Genomic DNA, 12,973 nt, shown 5'->3' with positions numbered 1-12,973 from the left:
TCTCAAATGGACAGATTCTACGGACGGTGAGTTGCCTGCCCGTACAGGCTGCATGTTCACTAATCATTAATTTGGAGCAATCTGGTTTCAGATGTTATGTGAGCGAAATGTTGGCGATAAGAGCATCATACTGTCATGATAAGGCACATTATGTCCTGCCCGAAGTTTTTGCACTTCAATAAAAACATCTAAAAGATTACGTCTTTTCGACGTCAGAGGATTGAGAACAAGTTTCAAAGGACCCTGAACAATGTGTGGCGAAATAAAACCAGTCGCCAGTCCCGGCGCCACCCCATTTTGAACCCGCAAACCAGACCGTCAGTCTCTGGGAAATGCTTGGCTACCCATGGGCCCAGGCTAAAAAAGAACTCAAGGGCGGGTGTGCATGTGCATTGAACACTAGCTATGTGGAGAGAGCACTAGCTGTACTACTGTACCAACAAACTGCGATTACTTGTTTATTGCTTACACAGAGTAACCGAAACCTTACATAACCTACAAAACCTTCCTTTAACTAACCTATAAAATTACCTAACTGACCCTTTTAAAGCAGCTTAACCTTATACGCCGATTTCCTGTTTTCACAGTGGCATCTTGATAACTACTATAGCCTCCTATTATATATCTTTAAGCCAGGCTATATATAACCTATCTTTTAAGGCCTTTAGGAATTCCTTCTATTAGTAAAATAAATACTTATTATTACTAAGGGCCTTATCTAGGGTTTTAAAAGCTTCTTCTTTAACTTTTAGCTAATTAATTAATATCTTATTTTCTTTAGCTTTTTTAATTAAATTAATAAATTTAATTAGCCTAATTAAATAGTAATTAAAAAAGGCTATTTTAATTAACTAAGTAATATTAGACTTATTAATATTTATTATAGCTTTTACCTTTATATAAATACTATTATTATCTATAGCTATATTAATAGCTAAATAGATAATATAATTAAAGTAAATTAACTTCTGCCCATAGTAATAATAATAAGACTTCTATAAGCTCTTATATATAATAGGCTTTAGTTTATTTATTATTTTATTATTATAGCTAGGGTTAATTAATAATAGGGATTAAGGTTTAAGTAAATTAATTAATATAAATACTTAGTCTTTTATATATCTTTATATTAAAGGAAGGATAAGTAGGTTATATAGCAGTGCTTTTATATTTATATAAGATTAAGGTTACTCTAAGAGCCCTATTTTTCATAATAAAGCTATATCTATCGATTTTACATTAGACTTCGAGAGATACCCATATCAACTGTACCAATAAACAAAACTTGTACAGATAGAGGCTGAGAGATGATAAAGACTGTAACACAAGGTTGTTACCACAGTGGATTTCTTTGGTTGAGATACGAAGAAAACACAGCCTGACAGCTGATATGTGCAAGTACGATGGCAAAAGCCCACAATGGGGGTTTGAGTTTGTGTCACGGCTAATGCGTATTGATAGTTAAAGACGACAAAAGTCATTCATTCTATGTCTTGACAGAAGTGTTGATCTTTTTTTAACATGTACCCGTATACGCATGATAGGACCAGAACTGCCCCGCCATGATCCCCCTGAGAACTGAGCAAATCAGGAATCATGAAATCACAGGAGAATCGAATTTCCACTATGAAGTATTTGCGGTTTGAATGAGGCATAGAAACGTTGGTAAGCTATCTTACTTAGTACATACTAATGATATTATGGATGGAAGTAAGCCACTGTGGATGAGCAGTGCACAATTCCACTACTGGACCCTTCACACTGGGACCCTCCTGCCCTCCAACTTCCAAGACGGCCTAAGGGTACCCTAATAAGATCCATGCTTCTTTAGTATCCAATGACAATGACCGGAGATACTCCTAGACGCAATCCACCCGGTTTTCTCGGGGCAGAACCTCCGGTCAAAGGCTCTACATTGGCTGGAGAATTGAACAAGTGCCCATGAGGCTAAAGACAAGACAGGGGGGCCTGCCGAGAAGCTTCGGGCACAAGAGGTGACGTTTCATGCCCAAAATCCCATGTCTGCAAGAATCCAGTTTTGCAAAAGTGCCATGTTTTGGTGTTCAACTCGCTGATACATCTGCCTTACAGTCCTTGTATTGTCTTAGTGGCCCTGCTGTGACTGTCGTCCGATCGAAAAGTAAAGGGGAAATAATAAAACTCGCTCCCGTCTCTTCTGTAAACGATCTATACCATACAAAACGATCTCGGGCTTTGGTTTGGCTTGCTTGACACAGAAAGCGGGCCATCCTTTGTTCTTAACGCTGCCTGTAAGTGTCTGTCTTAGTACCTACCTGCCTAGGTGAATTGCAACTTTTGATATCGTGTTGTATCGCCTCTCTGTCTCTTTTTATCTTGTCCCACCTCATCCTCTCAACATGTCTATCCAACCCTTTCCCTATTTTGATTCTTGCACATAACTTACCTGCCTGGTGTCGTCATATGTCAGACGCCTGCTTTGTTTCAGGGTCCAGTCAATCAGACAGGTAATTCGAGTTTTCTGTCCCTATCGTACAACATTCCCTTCCTATGGCTTCCACTCAATGACCCCTCTCCCTTCGCCCTATTCTTCCATGATGCCATCGTCCACTCGAAGCTTTTCTGACTCCCGACAAGCGTTTTCTAGGATTATCTTTAGATTTTTTGTTTCTTGATTACAATCAAGTCTAGTATTACGCTTTGTCTCTTCGTGTGGAAAGATTGCAAGGAAAGGTTAGCCATCTATCTACCTGTCTTTAATGCTTGAACCTGGGCTACTGTGTTTAAGAAGCGTTTTTCCTAAATCACACTAAAGACCACATAACTTAGAGAACAAAAAACCGCCCCTACGATCTCGAGCAACCCGAAATCTTCCAATATCTGTTTCAATCTGTTTCATGGCCTTCTTTTCCGCTCATGATATCAACGTTATCAAACCGTCATCTTCATCCAATTCGACAACCAACCCCCAGCTCCCACCGCTGCCGCATCCACTGAGCAAAGCACTGAAGCGAAGGCTTACAGCCACGCCAGAGGCCACTGGAACTACCCTTCTCGGGCCCTTGCCAATGCAATCAAGCACACTCGACAGGCCGCAAACGTAACCATAATAACCATGTCTCACGGACCTCCTCCGCCTCACGGCGCCCCTCACCACAACAACTTCAACAACTTCTACGGTTTCAATCTCGATATCGGTTGTCTCCCTGACATGACAGGTGGCCAGGTCAATAATACCCATACCCTCCCCTGCGATGCTGTAGCCGGGGCTGCGGCCCTATAGCGTCCCCTCTCCTCGGCTCAGGTTATCGCAAACTCAATCTGCGATCATGCCGGCTAACCCGATTTTGTAGATGGGAGCTGGTGGTCAGGATAACGATCTTATGTCAATGCTCGATAATAATATGCTTGGCGGTATTGTGGACGACGTTTCCATGGGTCTCGATTCCGCTGATGACTCCAACATGAACGGCTCCTTTGGTAATGGTCAAACATCTACAGAAGAGTCGGTTGCGAGAGCCGAAAATCAATTCAACACTGCCGCCAACAACGTGCCTGGCGCAGGGCCCCTCCCAGCTGGCGCGTTCGCACAGATGAATCTCGCTGGTGCCAGCACCCTCACTGAATTCACCAAGCGAAGAAACTGGCCCGCCAAAGTTGTGGAGGAATTGAGAGATTTTTTGCAAATTCTTGATGCCAATGGTCGCATCAAATACGCGTCACCGAGTATTCTACAGGTCACCGGATATAGTGTGGATGAGATTCAAGATGTTTTTCTTAAGGATCTGATCCACCCAGACGACCAAGGTGTTTTTGTCGCAGAACTCAACGAATCCATCGCGTCTGGCAACCCGCTACGACTTTTCTACCGTTTCAAGAAGAAGGATGCCGAATATGCGATTTTTGAGACCGTCGGCCACGCTCATATTGCTGGCGCCAAATTCGCTCCGAACCCCAACAATCAATCGCCCTTCTGCCAAGCTGTGTTTATGATGGCGCGTCCGTACCCGACAAAAAATGCTGGACTTTTGGACTCCTTTCTCGAGCACAAGATTGAAAACGAACGATTGAAACGACGCATCGCCGAACTTCGCCGCGAAGAGGAGGCCGAGAATGACGAGGCGCAGAAACAATGGATGCAGAGCCAGGAGGGCCGATCGGACATGACGCCCTCTGAAGGAACAGGTGTATCGTCAAGCACCTTCTACCGCCCAGGTAGTGAAAGAGGGATGAAAGAAACTGATCGAATGGCCCTCAACAAAGCACTCACACGCGAGAACCTCGAGGGATCAGGCGGCAATCGCCAAGATTCCCTCAAAGATAAGATGGCACGTTATGAAGGGGCTTCTCACACGGATACGATCGAGATGCTTACGGGTTTACGATATATCGAAGGCGAACGAAGCAGGGGAATCACAACGGGTAACGCAAGCCCAACTTTAATCAAGGGTGACGCAGGTATTGCAATTCCGATGGAGCGAGACCCACGAACAGGCGACAAGAAAAAGAAGCTCAAGACTTCGGAGGAATATGTCTGTACTGATTGCGGTAAGTACCAGCCTGAATGGACATTTTTGTGCATTGATGCTGATGAAAGTAGGCACGTTGGATTCTCCAGAATGGAGAAAGGGACCCCAAGGACCCAAGACGTTGTGCAATGCCTGTGGGCTACGATGGGCCAAGAGGGAGAAGAAGAGGACCACCAGCCATCCTCCGACAATTGATCAGTCGGTCGCCTAGACTCGGCAATCGCAGACGTACCCAAAGTATTATTGGCGACGAGACATACGATCCGAAAGAAACGAAACGGTACAAGTATAGCGCCATTTATAGCAGGATTCGATTAGAAACACGGTGCCTGGGGCACAATGGAGTTTGGGTTGATATTACCATTGCATTTCTATACGGCGAAAGCGGGATACACGAGACGCTCACAGCCGGGTTTGTTTTTCACTTTCTTAACCAAAGGAGCTTGCTCATGGCTCAATTGGAGGCCTGTTACGACTGAATTCTACCATACAGATACCTTGGGTGTAGGAGCAATTTGGCAGATATAGTTGACGCGGGCGCCCTTGAAACGCCACATATATGAATTGACGCATTGCCTACATGAATGTGAATTCAAGCTTGGACAGGTAACTGTTAATACTTCAGCTTAGCGAGTATAGTGACTCGACCTGAGTATTTCTTGGGTAAGCCGCCCGTTGTGTTGCGACCCGCGAAGCTCAGCTGAAATGGCCCGGGCCCATAAACAGCTGAAATAAGCAATAGCTAATGCTAAGGGTCCCCACTAGTCTACGAATCGATTGCGTAGGTCCGTTCAAGCTCCCCATAATAACAGCAGCTTGTATTGTACATACAGCTGGGTCCACGTCAGACATGATCGAGAGGTATTAGGCAAGGCATCAGACATAGATAGGACGATATCAATGACACTGTAACCATGGGTCACATAATAAGGGCCTCTAATTGGTTTGGTCCAGACGATGGTGCTCTTGTTGTACTTGAGACAATAGGCTCAGCAACCCCTCAATTCTAGTCCATTCCTCTTCCATCATCGACTTCGTTCTTACATCTCCTCTTTCAAATTAAATAGCTCCGTCAAGACAATTTCTACTTCTCGAACCCTTCAAAACTAAATCGAAATCATGGATAAGCTCATCAACGCTGCCAAGGATTACCTTGATGATGACAAGGACAAGCGTCAAGGTATGTTGAACGTCTACATCGCATCGCCATAGCTTGAAACCAGGAGAGCTTTGATTACCCCGCCATGTATTCATGATGCCCCTCATACGATACCATCATCGCATGGTGTTGGAGTGTTGTAAAACAGCTCTGCCACTTCAGTGCCCTCCACCATGATTGTTAAGTTCTAACTCATACATACTAATACATACTCTGCTATCTAGACCAGTCTCAACAAGGTCACGGACAGCAGCAAGGCTACGGCGGAGGTCAACAACAGGGTTATGGCCAACAGCAAGGCTACGGCCAGGAAGGCGGCTATGGCCAACAGCAGGGAGGCCAATATGGACAGCAGCAGCAACAGTACCCCCCTGCTGGTGGCATCCGTTAGTCCCCAACGCTCCCTCCTAGGCACTAAACAAACAATATTGACAAGTATACAGAGGCTCAAGGTAGTGGTGGGTTCGGAGGCTTCCTCGGCGGAGACGTCGACTTTGACAACGCCAAGGAAGAGGCACACCAGAAGGCCGGATCATCTGGCGACAAGGACCTCTTTGGCAGCATTCTAGGTGCTCTCGGACAGAAGAAGAACAAGCTCGCTGACGAGGATCTTGATGAAGAAGGTGAGAGACTAAGATCTATATCAAGAGGGATATCATACTGACTACGAGTGTCCACTAGATGCCATCAAGCAGCACAAGAGCACCTACGACAACGACGAGCCCCAGCAGGACAGCAAGAGTCTCGGTACGGCCGCTGCTATGCAAGCCCTCAAGATGTACACACAAGGCTCAAGCCAGAGTAGCGCTGGCGGCAACAGCCAGACTGCATTCCTTGGTCTTGCCTTGGCCGAGGCCAGTAAGGTTAGTGATACCCATTGGATTAAACATAAGGAAACTCCCGGCTAACATGAGTCTTGTAGCTATTTGACAACAAGGCTGCGAACGGCAAGGTAGCGGATGGAACCAGCAAGGAGGGTGTTATCCAGCAGGCTGGTGAGGTCGCTCTGAAGATGTACTTCAAGCAACAGGCAGGTGCCGGTGGACAGGGTGGTGGCGCTGGAGGTCTCATGAGCCTTGCTTCCAAGTTCCTGTCAAAGTAACACGATAGCTCACCACGAAAATAGTAGCATTAGCGAAGATCCAAGATAGGCATCAACAATGATGAAACGGACATGAAACCACTTTGAGGTAATTCAACAGTGTCGTCTTGAATTGCTATGTACAAATCCTGTTACTGTACTTCAATCACTCAAATTTTCCCGCTTGTACTTTTGTTCGCTATACAATGGTTAAGTGCCAGGCATTCGATCCAAGGATTGTGCTACGTCAAAGTATCCAAACCCTGCAGTTGCAAAACGGTGGAGCAGTTCTGACAATCAAGAGCTTCACACTCGCTCGTCATGAACCATGAATAAGGAACCAAGTGATTCTATGTCTCCTTCACAAGATCCACCACATCCAACCATTCATTAGGTCTGCGTCGACCAGATTCTGTTGCATTGTGCAAATACTCTTCTGCTTCACCTGCCCATGCGAGGAGCTGTTCCTCACTACCCCATTCTCCTGTAGCCATCAAACCAATGGGTAGCTTACCCTCACCCTGGTCTGGGTCAACATATCCGATAGGTGCCGATAGTGAAGGAGTACCGGTCAAATTGGCCAAGAAGATATAGAGCATATTTCGGATGGTAGTGTTGGTATCACTCATACCGTAGGCTTCATCACCGGGAACAATGGGCCATCCGATCAAAGGCGACGTTGGTGTGAGGATGAGAAGGCCAGGATGCTTCTGAAACAAGAACGCCAGATGCTGCATAATGAGCTCCCGTAGCGCGCTATACTTGAGAAGATCTGCAGCAGGTGTCCTGGTTCCGACAGTCATCAGAACTTTATTAGCAGCACCGACAAGAGAAAGCCAATCTGCGGGATTAGGGGTTCGCCGACGAGCAGACTCTGCCATCTCGGTGATACAGATTACACTGTGTGCAAGCTGCGCCTCGGGGATGTAAGGGATTGTGATGTCGACGAGTTCGTAGCCGCATTTGTTGGAGAGATAATCGACTGCCCGTTCACAAATCTCTTGGACACGCGGGTCGGCTTGGTTCCACCAGTCGCGGTAGATACCAATGACCTTTTTCTGGTCTTTAGGTGGCGGGACAGAAAGTGCAAAACGGCCTTGAACGTGGCAGTCAGGATTGGGCTGTGACATGATACGATACGCAATGGTCAGGTCTGCGACGTTTGCTGCGATAGGCCCGGTGATACACATGGTGTTATTCATGTACACAGCTCTGTTGTGAGTCGTCTTCAGGCCGTAGACACCGTTGAAGGTCGGAGGAATGCGAATACTTCCTCCGGCATCTGTGCCAACGGAGATGGGCACGATACCGACTGAGACGGCAGATGAGCCTCCAGAAGAAGAACCTCCTGGATAATATGACTTGTTGTGCCAGTTGGCGGGTGTTCCTTGGGCGGCCTAAATGTGTCAGTTACAGTTTAGTATGATGGAATTCGTGCTCACATTGCATCCACTGGTATCTGATCAAGGTCAGTAGTTTATTTGATGATATTTTGAAGGGAAAACTTACCAGACCCAAGCTCATGCATGGCGTTTTTGCCAATCACCACAGCACCAGCTTCCTGGAGCTTCTTCACCGGCCATGAGGACTCTTTCTTTTCCTTGAAAGTTTCAATCGCGGGATTGTACTTCATGCCGATGTGGTTATGGAAGCCCTTGACATCAGTATCGTCTTTGACACCGATAGGTACACCATCCAAAACACCCAGAGGTTTACCAGCAGCATAACGCTCAGTTGAAGCTTTGGCAGCCTCAAGGACGAGATGATCCTTGCCGTGATTTTCAACCCAACCATCCGCATACTTTCCGTCAGGTCTAGAGATGTGAGGTAGAAGGGTCTCGGCAACTTGGAGAGGGGTCATCTTTCCAGACTTGTACATCTCATGATAGTCACTTGCAGAATAGTAGCGTGCCTTTGATTCTGCGTACTGAGACTGGACGAGTTCTGATCCGAACTCGAGCATAGGCCCTGTTGGGCCTAGGGGAGTAACAGTGGGCTAGAAAGAGTTAGATGCCCAAGCTTGTCACGAACATGGATATTTTGCATACGTGGAACCTGTAAGGTATATCATCGAGAGCAGGAATGTCTTTAATAATGCCAAAGTTTGCATTGTTCCAAAAATACTGCTGAAGAAATCCTACTTTTGAGATGCTGGGCAATGTCAACTTTAATACGTTTACCATACCTAGGACAGGATCCTTACATGTTGGCACCAATTACAAGAGGAAGACCTCTGAATATAGGATTGTTCTCGACCTGTGGGCTGTAGGTTACCGAGGGAGCCTCGACTGGCTTGGGATAGTCTGAAAAGTCGGATGGAGCCATGATGTGAAGGAGAGAATTGGTGTGGCTAGCTCAGAGGCTCAGAAGGAGAGACGGCGTCAATTGTGGGATTTGAGTCACAATGAGAATACTCAACAAATAATGTGTTTCAATTGAGATTATGCTGGGGTGAGCTGGTACCTTGGTAGATATAGAGATTAACTTGTATCTGAAGATAAGATAAAAGTTACCTTGTCACCTGTATAAGCGTTGTCTCCAACGTCAGCTTGAGTTGACCCCACAGGCACTGTATGCAGTTGCCGAGGCTCGTGTTAATTGCCTGACAGCTACTAAACTTAGTACTAAACTAGGTACTGTATTACTGTTTTCACCATGATAATCATTCATTTTTCTTTCTTTCTAGTCTTTGTGAGAAAAGAGTGAATTCTATTAAAAGCATATACCTCATCTGTCAAAGAATTCATTCGTCACATCTTGTTTTGGTTAACAGTTCGGTTTACTTGGGTTACCTAGAGCGGTAACCAGTAGACAACAAGGTACTACTAGTCTTTTCCAGGGTCTAGCCAGAATGCAATAAGGTATCAACCAATATTCCCTTACGGAGATACCTTAGGGTATCTAGCTACCTACCTACCGACATAACCTGACTTGCTAACAATAGAGGTAATCAAATCCAATGATTAACTACCTAGGTAATGTCTATATAGGAAAAAGGAACATGTGGTCGCCCTACGTCATCGCAAACTAAGGCCCCCGCGTCACAGAATCGCATCACATGGGAGACTTGTCACTTCTCACTCGATAAGGCCTGGATTGTACATTGCATAAGTGACTAAACAACAAACTGATACTCGTGACCATTCCTTTTTCTTCGACGAATTCCAGTTATTTTATTCTTTCTCTTCTAGCCTCCATCTTTGATCTGCATTTTCAACTCATGGTTAGCGACACATAATCTCCATCGCTCATATGAGAGCCGAGCGAGCTCTTACACGGCTCGACCCCTAAACCAGCCCCGCGATAAGCTTTGTCTACTACATAGTACATACTTGCCATCAACATCATGTCCCTCTTTACCGCTCAACTTCATCCTGGCCGAGCACTGGGCTTTCTAGGTTGGTCTCTACTACCATCACCCCAATAGCTGCTAATATTTTCTATACAGTCCTCGGCGCAACCCTGCACGATGTCCTCACCCGTCTCAAAGCCGAACCCCAGCGCTTCCCAAAGATCGAGCTCTTATACTCCCCCGACCGACCCGTTACCGAACCCGTCGGAGTCAGTCTCCCCGCGAATGGCGTTCGGCTAAGGTTTGACGGTCCCGAGCAACGGCTGCGGCTTATCGAAGTTACCGACTTTACCAAGAATCACATCACGTTCAAGGAGAGAGACCTTGTCAAGCCGGCATCTACAGGATCGCCTGTGCCAGGTGACTCGACATCAGGACCAACATTCAGGCACATATACCACAAGTTACTTGGACCAACATATGCAGGAGAGTTCATTCCGCCACCCAATGCTCATGACAACGGCATATACGTCCTATCGTATCCTGGAGTTGCCTTCAACTTCTCACTAAACCCTTCTGAATACTCCGCCGAGAAGGATGTAGTGTCCACTTTCGCATCGGCTTCTAGCCAAGTCGCAACATCCATGGCTGTATTCAGTGGTGACTCGTGGGCCGATGCCCGGCCGAACCTCTGGACAGAAATACTGCCTAGTATTAAGTCTACTACTGTGATACCTCGTGGCAAAGACGTGTACCCTGACGAGATCTCGCTTGTTCGGCTGTATGGTGGTGGAAAGATACAAATGTTCAGGAAGTGGACAAGCAACTCCTTTATCATCACTCTTGGCGAAACGACACCTCAAGATCTACTCATGGAATTAGGCCCCCCGAATGCTATATATCGCAAGAACGATCAGAAGATGGTCATCCATAAAATGCGCGCCGCAAGCAATACCAAAGCTCGACCAGAAGCCGTAGATATTGGCCGACCAGAGGATTTAACTGATACAGATCAGTCTTCTCTGCACGATGGATCTGATGCATCTGATAATGAAGAAGCTGTCGATGACCATGTCGGCCTTGACACAAATGGCGAATGCTTCTACAATTACTTCTACCTCGGGTTTGACATCTTAGTATCCACCCGCGTACCCCCTTCTCAGGCTCCTCCCGGAAACAGACCAAACGAAGCGGAGGGTATCATATCACACTCTCCCGATCGACTAGTAGCCACAAAGCTAGTACTGCATGGCAACATACCCGGTTCGTATGAGTTTAACCGACACCGACGTTGTCGCTGGGAGATCGCATACTTGGACTCCTTTATAGACGATGCCAATGGGCCAACAGATTCAGAAACACCCTTCCCACGGATCGAGGATCGCATGAACGCGATATGGGCGTCCGCATTTCCTCGCAACGACTCGCAACAAAGACAACGCGGCATGGTCCTTAATCGTGGCTGGGGTGATAGTCCGGGTAGCAGCTGCGAGTTCCTCGGAGGATGGGAGGAGAGCGGTGCAAAGCGCGCCGAAGCGAATGGCGACTCTACGACAACTTTGTATGGATTCCCAGGAATGGTGTTTGAGGTTTTGAAGAATGGCCATGTCAATACTGTTACAGTATTTTGATTGGGTATTTGCATCATGATTTGTTTATGGAGCTGATGGAACTTGATGAGTAGCTATGGAAGTTGGTTCGGTTTTGATTAAGTTTGATACCTCTGTCTAATTTAGAAAAACACATACTCGCTTGGGCGATGCTTTCTATATTAGGTCCGTCATATCCCAACTATTAACCTTGTTATTGTTTTTATCGTCCTTTGTTGTCACCGGAGAATTACATAAACTGGACAGAGTGTTCTGTGACATGAGATATCAGCTTGGTGTTTCTAGACAGATTGCATTGATTAGATGCGTACCACTCCTCATCATTAAAGTCCTCAGGTACGGCCGGCCAGGTGGAAGCTCCCTGGCCTTGACCATGGCCTTGGTTCGGGTTTGATTGAGAGTTTGTGGGATGACTGCAAGACTATCAGTACAACCTCTCTATATATGAAGACCAAGGTACTTACCAATCATGACCATTTGCCAGGGGCCCGACGTTTCCCTCTTCAACCATTTTCTTTACCCGAGCTTTCAGTTTCTTGGTTCGTTTCTGGTTGATACTGTAAAGCTCCCACTGAAGTTTGAGAAGGCCATATTCGACATCGTCGCTTACGTTATGCAGATTCTTGATCTTGTTGTCGAGATTCTCGATTGACTTGCATCGTTCGCCCTCTATGGTGCCCGACTGGGTCTTGTCCTTGTCCGTGGTGGTGGAGGGCATGACGGGTTCTTGGTTACAATTGTAGTTTTGTTCAGTTGTAAAGTTTCGATGTTTGTGTCTTGTGAATGGAAACACTCAGGGTGATCAGGAGAAGTGGCAGACTTATAAAGTCTTGGTCTATGGTATACAGAGACTCTGGTCTTACAATAGTCAGTGCCCTTGATGCATCTTTTCACTGCCTAATGGGCTAGACTGACAACAATAATGCCAGGCACTGATTGATCAATTCTAGACTAAAAAGTGCAGTGTGATTTAACCCAATGTCTCGAGGTCGGCGTCATTCAGCGTACCTAGGCTAGTAGTCAGAACACAATAGCGGATTTCCTAGTACAATAGTTGGCATCAATGCTCAATACACAGCAGCATAACACAATAGGTAGTAGTCTCTCCACCTGGTTTGATGATAGCTCCATTACCGTAACACGAGACCCAAAAACAAATCAACGTGTGATGGATTTGACCGACGTAAACATAATTGCAACCATAAAGAACCGACAATGTTACATGATGGAGATAGGAACTAAGGAGTTCCTTAGTAACTTTTGTATTATTCCAGGGGCACAAGCAAATATCGAAAAGATTTGTCGATTGCTCAAATACACAGG

The 12,973-nt window shown here is 46.1% G+C and overlaps 5 protein-coding genes across 5 annotated transcripts; 3 read left to right on the top strand and 2 right to left on the bottom strand.

The window, feature by feature from the left end:
• Positions 1-3,094: 3,094 nt before the first annotated feature.
• On the top strand, positions 3,095-4,719 carry FPOAC1_000744 (uncharacterized protein; the record flags this gene model as incomplete). Its single annotated transcript, XM_044845355.1, has 3 exons — positions 3,095-3,238; positions 3,333-4,527; positions 4,580-4,719. The coding sequence occupies 3 exons, from the start codon at positions 3,095-3,097 to the stop codon at positions 4,717-4,719; spliced, it is 1,479 nt and encodes a 492-aa protein (XP_044711271.1).
• Positions 4,720-5,627: 908 nt separating this feature from the next.
• On the top strand, positions 5,628-6,769 carry FPOAC1_000743 (uncharacterized protein; the record flags this gene model as incomplete). Its single annotated transcript, XM_044845354.1, has 5 exons — positions 5,628-5,688; positions 5,892-6,053; positions 6,111-6,290; positions 6,349-6,530; positions 6,590-6,769. 5 exons carry the CDS (start codon positions 5,628-5,630, stop codon positions 6,767-6,769), a joined length of 765 nt encoding a protein of 254 aa, XP_044711270.1.
• Positions 6,770-7,098: 329 nt separating this feature from the next.
• On the bottom strand, positions 7,099-9,073 carry FPOAC1_000742 (uncharacterized protein; the record flags this gene model as incomplete). The annotated part of the gene is made up of 5 exons (XM_044845353.1): positions 7,099-8,145; positions 8,191-8,207; positions 8,258-8,744; positions 8,797-8,899; positions 8,952-9,073. The coding sequence occupies 5 exons, from the start codon at positions 9,071-9,073 to the stop codon at positions 7,099-7,101; spliced, it is 1,776 nt and encodes a 591-aa protein (XP_044711269.1).
• Positions 9,074-10,094: 1,021 nt separating this feature from the next.
• On the top strand, positions 10,095-11,671 carry FPOAC1_000741 (uncharacterized protein; the record flags this gene model as incomplete). Its single annotated transcript, XM_044845352.1, has 2 exons — positions 10,095-10,146; positions 10,197-11,671. 2 exons carry the CDS (start codon positions 10,095-10,097, stop codon positions 11,669-11,671), a joined length of 1,527 nt encoding a protein of 508 aa, XP_044711268.1.
• Positions 11,672-11,879: 208 nt separating this feature from the next.
• On the bottom strand, positions 11,880-12,368 carry FPOAC1_000740 (uncharacterized protein; the record flags this gene model as incomplete). The annotated part of the gene is made up of 2 exons (XM_044845351.1): positions 11,880-12,063; positions 12,115-12,368. 2 exons carry the CDS (start codon positions 12,366-12,368, stop codon positions 11,880-11,882), a joined length of 438 nt encoding a protein of 145 aa, XP_044711267.1.
• Positions 12,369-12,973: the final 605 nt, after the last annotated feature.

This window comes from Fusarium poae, chromosome 1 (assembly GCF_019609905.1).
Source record: "Fusarium poae strain DAOMC 252244 chromosome 1, whole genome shotgun sequence".
Taxonomy (NCBI): Eukaryota; Fungi; Ascomycota; class Sordariomycetes; order Hypocreales; family Nectriaceae; genus Fusarium; species Fusarium poae.
This window is presented reverse-complemented; position numbering and strand designations above follow the sequence as displayed.